Raw genomic sequence first — 5,590 nt, forward strand, 5'->3', positions numbered from 1 at the left:
CACACACACACACACACACACACACACACACACATTCTCTCACAAACTCGGATACGTACATAAAAACTTTCATAAAGAAACTCGTCACTGTGGAATTTTTTTGCAATCATTTTTGAAAAAAATATATATATTTTCGTTAAATGTCATATTAATATCGTCGTTTGGTCAGTTTAGAAACTTTATAAGGTCAATTATGGCAACAGAATTGGATTGTACTGCGACGGGACAGAATGGAAGTAACTTTTTGGATACCTTCCAGTTAGTGGAATCTCTGGAAGACCGGCCACCGGTACCTAACCACCTGTTAGACACCAGTAAGTTACAAATGTCTTTCGTGTTTTGGTATTTTCAATAACCACACAGAAGAAGCGAAAGTATTTCTTTGGCAATTTCATATCTATCTATCTATCTATCTATCTATCTATCTATCTATCTATCTATCTATCTATCTCTCTGTCTGTCTGTCTATCTATCTATCTATCTATCTATCTATCTATCTATCTATCTATCTATGTATCTATCTCTCTATCTATCTATCTATCTATCTATCTATCTATCTATATATATATATATCTATCTATCTATCTATGCACAGGAGTGGCTGTGTGGTAAGTAGCTTGCTTACCAGCCACATGGTTCCGGGTTCAGTCCCACATCGTGGCACCTTGGGCAAGTGTCTTCTACTATAGCATCGGGCCGACCAAAGCCTTGTGAGTGGATTTGGTAGACGGAAACTGAAAGAAGCCCGTCGTATATATGTGTGTGTGTATATATGTTTGTGTGTCTGTGATTATCTCCCAACATCACTTGACAACCGATGCTGGTGTGTTTACGTCCTCCGTAACTTAGCGGTTCGGCAAAAGAACCCGATAGAATAAGTACTAGGCTTACAAGAATAAGTCCTGGGGCCGATTTTCTCGACTAAAGGTGTTGCTCCAGCATGGCCGCAGTCAAAATGACTGAAACAAGTAAAAAAAATAAAAGGATACTTGAAAACTAACCCTGTTTTTCTAAGGGAAGCAACTCTTTACTTTATTTGTACGAGTTAACGTTACTGTCAATTTTTTTTTTTTTTTGCTCTACACAATTCATTTAGCTTTAAAATACTTTTTTAATATGTCAGTTTTCAAATTCAGTTATATATTTATTTATGACTTGGAATTTAATTCCTGCTCTGTATATGACTGAAAAATAGTTGTTTTTTTTTATCTTTCTGTTTCTCAGTTTTGCCGTATTTTTTTTTAATCTTCTATCATATTTTCTTTTTTATCTTTCTGCTTCTCAATTTTGCCAGCTTGTGTGCAGCTGCAGAATAAAATAAACTGCTTAGAAAACTTGTAATAAGGAACCCACGCAGTACCAGCTAGTTTGCGTTTATCTATCACTACATCACTTGCATGACAACAACCAAAAAAGAAATTAGTCCTTTTCCAACCCAAATTTCAAACGAATCTTTTGTCCCCCCCCCCCCAATCTCTGCTGACTTCATATATCACTCCAAACCCACCGACTTTCTCCAACTAGGATAGTTCTGTTTGCTCATGTACACCTGTTGATTAAGCCACTACAGATCACCTGTACACAATAAAGATTGATCACCTGTACAGAATAAAGATAGATCACCTGTACATAATTAACCAAATGCCTGCTCACAAATAAGGTTATCTCAAGTGTTGTTTTGTATACATATTTGATGGCATGTCAGATACAGGTTTTTTTCCCAAAAAATTGTCCTGTATCCAAAATGTGAAGCCGAGGCTCCCATATGCTTTGATGCACTAAAATCATTGTTTCCTCAATATGTACTGCTGAAATGGGAATGCATTTAACGTACCTGTGCATCTTTTAAAACCATCAAATATGGTACTTTTTCCAAGTTTTCAACTATGATACCCATTGCAACAGAACACACCTGAGGAGAAAAGACAAAGGGGTAGATTCTTTACAGCTGATGAGAGATTGCTAGATTTGGGAATTTGATTGAATGTAACCAGGGTATGTCTTGAAGTCAGTTGAAGATGATTAATCTCAAGTAAAAAGAGATAATTAATGTCTCAAATGAGGAGATGCCATTCTCAATCTGTTGTGGTAATGTAACATTCATTTCTGATTTTGGTGCAAGGCCTACATTGTCCCCAGTACTAGGCTGGTTCTTCATTTTACTGCCCCACCACTGTTACCATCACCTAGTGGTTAGGGTGTTGCACTCACGATCACAAGATTCTAGTTTCAATTCCTGGACCAGGCATTGTGTTGTGTTCATTTCGCATTGTTACAGTGAACTCAGCTGTAAATGAAGCAACCCTGCAATTAAATGCCGTCCTGTTGTGATATTAGCTACTTGTACACCATTGAAAATGGGTAGCGAGCCCTATGGATCCTGTGACTCAAGACAATAATGATCAGGCAGGTGGTGGTGGTGATGATGATGATGAAAGGATGTGAGAGGCCAGCTCTGGCCACTTTGATTATACAACTGGTAGAATATTTGTGCGGGTCATCGCTTGTTTAAATGCTAAAGGGTTAGGGGCTGGTTCTTAAGCTCTAGTATATTGCGATGAAGCAGTTGAGTGGAAAAATGCCTCTCTGGATTGAACGACAGTTTATTTCTGGCAAAATTCTTCCAGATAACTTGTGTTTTGCATTATCATTACGATTAGAAATTCTCATTGAAAATGAAGTCAGGCTGGGAACTCAACTAAAAAAATCAGCACCTTCAAAAAATGGGAAAAAAATACCCTTCCTTAACATAGAATTAGTTCTAAAATCCTCATTAGTAACTGAATGGAGTTACATTGAATTAAGTGTAGTAGTAGTAGTAGTAGTAGTAATAGCAGTATGGTGTCATGTACTGTAGGAGTATGTTGTTGCATCCACCATTTGTTGGTGATTCTCTGCTACTCCTGGCGGATGATACCTTTGCACCACTCAGGTGTAAATCCTCCAACCCACGGGTCTGTTTGGGTAGTCTTTGCCGGTGAGGGTTTTACAAGGGTGGAGCGGAAATCCCACTTCAATCTCTTTTAGTCACCCTTTACAACACGCAAAGGAAACGGGTCCATTCTTTGAGATGCCGGTCGCCACACAGCAAAACACATGGTGGAGATTTGAATCCAATATCTAATAACGTTACTACTCAACCATCTCACTTCTACAAAAAAATTTTTTTTTTTTGGTCTGAGAGAGAGAGAGAGGGAAATTGAGAGAGAGAGAGAGAGAGAGAAGAAAGACCAACATTTAGTTAGAGTATTGGTTATATTTGCAACATTTTGGTTGTCTCAGAAGAAATCTATTTCGTATTATTATTACGATGAGAAATTCTCATTGGAAATGAAGTCATGTCAAGAACTCAACAAAAAATATCAGAAACTCTATGGAAACCCGCCCCCTCCAAAACACCCCCTTCCCTAACATACCAGGATTAGTTCTAAAATCAAATTTAGATGTGTTACATTATGATATCTATTGCTTTAGACTGCTTTTGCTAGGAAAATGACAATATTTTACAAATAAACTGCTAATGTCGTCCCAGTAGGGATGGTATGTTAATTTCTGCTTCACAGTCAGTATAAGCCTAGCAGTGACATTTTCCTATCATTTGATTGGTTGGTTTGCATTATCCCAGCAGAGATGATGTATGTTAATTTTCTATATTGCAATCTATTCAAGTTTAGTTGTGACATATTCCTGACGCTTTATTGTCTGGTTTTGCTTGATGTGTCAAAATAAGAACGTTGCCTCCCTGGAGTGAAGCAATGAAACCGTTTAGATTCTGCTGGCCATTTATGAAGAATTTATTTTGCTAGTCGTTGTGTTTGTATTTAAAGGCACCAGGCTGCAATAAGTTTTAGTACAAATGTAGAACCCTTGTCACTGACGAATCTTCTGACCAAAATTAGTAATTGAAGGATAGGCATGAATATTTGAGAGATTACACATATGAAATGTAGTTATAACAAGTTGATATATGTGTATGTATATATATATATATATATGCATATATATATATATATATATATATATATATATATATATATATATATATATATATATATATATATATATATATATATATATATATATATATATATATATATACTTACACACACACACACACACATATATTTATATGTAGTTAAGTATATGTGTGGTCATAGTGTGACCAATGGTTTTGTATCCATAAAGGGCTTAGCCCCATGGACAAAATGTGGTGGTGATGGTGATGACAATGATGATTATTGTGGGGGTTGTACTGTGGTGGTGATGATGATGGTGATGATGATGATGACAATGATGATTACAGTTGTGCTGGGGAAGTGATGGTGGTGGTGGTGATGATGATGATGATGATGGTGATGATGGTAGTGGTGGTAAAGATGATGATGTTAAGTGTTTGTAGCATAGGCAAAAGATCAGAAATGTTTGTGGACGAGAAAACTGATTATATCAGCCTACAATATGTGAACTAGTCCTTTATATTTTTGACCCTAGAGTGCTCTCTGACTGGCTCCCTTGCCAGTGGCACGTAAAAAGCACCATTCAAGCGTGATCATTGCCAGTACTGCCTGACTGGCCCTCATACTGGTAGCACATAAAAAGCACCCACTACACTCTCAAAGTGGTTGTCGTTAGGAAGGGCATCCAGCTGTAGAAACTTTGCCAAATCAGATTGGAGCCTGGTGTAGCCATCTGGTTCGCCAGTCCTCAGTCAGATCGTCCAACCCATGCTAGCATGGAAGGCGGGCGTTAAACGATGATGATGATGATGATGATATATATATATATATATATATATATATATATATATATACATACACATATATATACATATACATGTATGTAAATGTGTATGTATGTGCATACACATTTATGCTTATGTACATGTGTGTGTGTATGTATATTTGTATCTATATATGCGGGTATATATATATGTGTGTGTGTGTGTGTGTCTTCAAGTAATGAAGTAACAGAGAAGAAACTTGCCCAAGTTCCAGTTATGTGCATTTCTCTTAGTATGTGTGTGTGTGTGACTCTGCGTATGCTTGAAGCCTTGCTAGAGGGAACAATTAAGTAGAAATGAAAATAAATAGGAGAGAGTGGATGCCAAAGAGCAATTCCCCAAGGAAATATTTCAGTGATTGCAATCATTTCTTGTTTATTGACAGCAAATTATAGCTTTTATTTCATCATTAATTGATACTTTACAGACATTCGGTCGAATAATTAAGAAATGCCATTGCCCAAATCAATACGGTGTTTAACTGCTGTCAAATATGAAATGAAGTATAACGGCGCCAATAATATATTTCGCAGGAATATCGGAATACCGAGGGAGGTTTATTATTATAAGTAACGCTATCTGCTAATACGACAGCCAAGTCATCTCAAAGCTTCGTCCACCTCACCACCCCCTCCCCTCCACTGTCAGTGCTGGTCAATGTCTTTCTCTTGTGAGCTGACCCATATGTGCCAATTTCCAATAGATAGGAAATAGACACGAAGCTGGCTCGTATATATATATATGGAAGGTTTTTGGGTCAAGTCAGCTGGCTTTGCAAATATATATATATATATATATATATATATAGAG

At 37.0% G+C, this 5,590-nt stretch overlaps 1 protein-coding gene across 1 annotated transcript in view; it reads left to right on the forward strand.

Annotated features, from left to right (window-relative positions):
* Positions 1-6: 6 nt before the first annotated feature.
* LOC106870028 (cilia- and flagella-associated protein 221) overlaps positions 7-5,590 on the forward strand; it is a 27,044-nt gene continuing 21,460 nt past the window's right edge. The window contains exon 1 of the mRNA XM_052974526.1: positions 7-314. Within this exon, the coding sequence (XP_052830486.1) occupies positions 194-314 (121 nt within the window). The 5' untranslated portion in view covers positions 7-193. The remainder of the gene's footprint in view (positions 315-5,590) is intronic.

This window comes from Octopus bimaculoides, chromosome 18, assembly GCF_001194135.2.
Source record: "Octopus bimaculoides isolate UCB-OBI-ISO-001 chromosome 18, ASM119413v2, whole genome shotgun sequence".
NCBI lineage: Eukaryota > Metazoa > Mollusca > Cephalopoda > Octopoda > Octopodidae > Octopus > Octopus bimaculoides.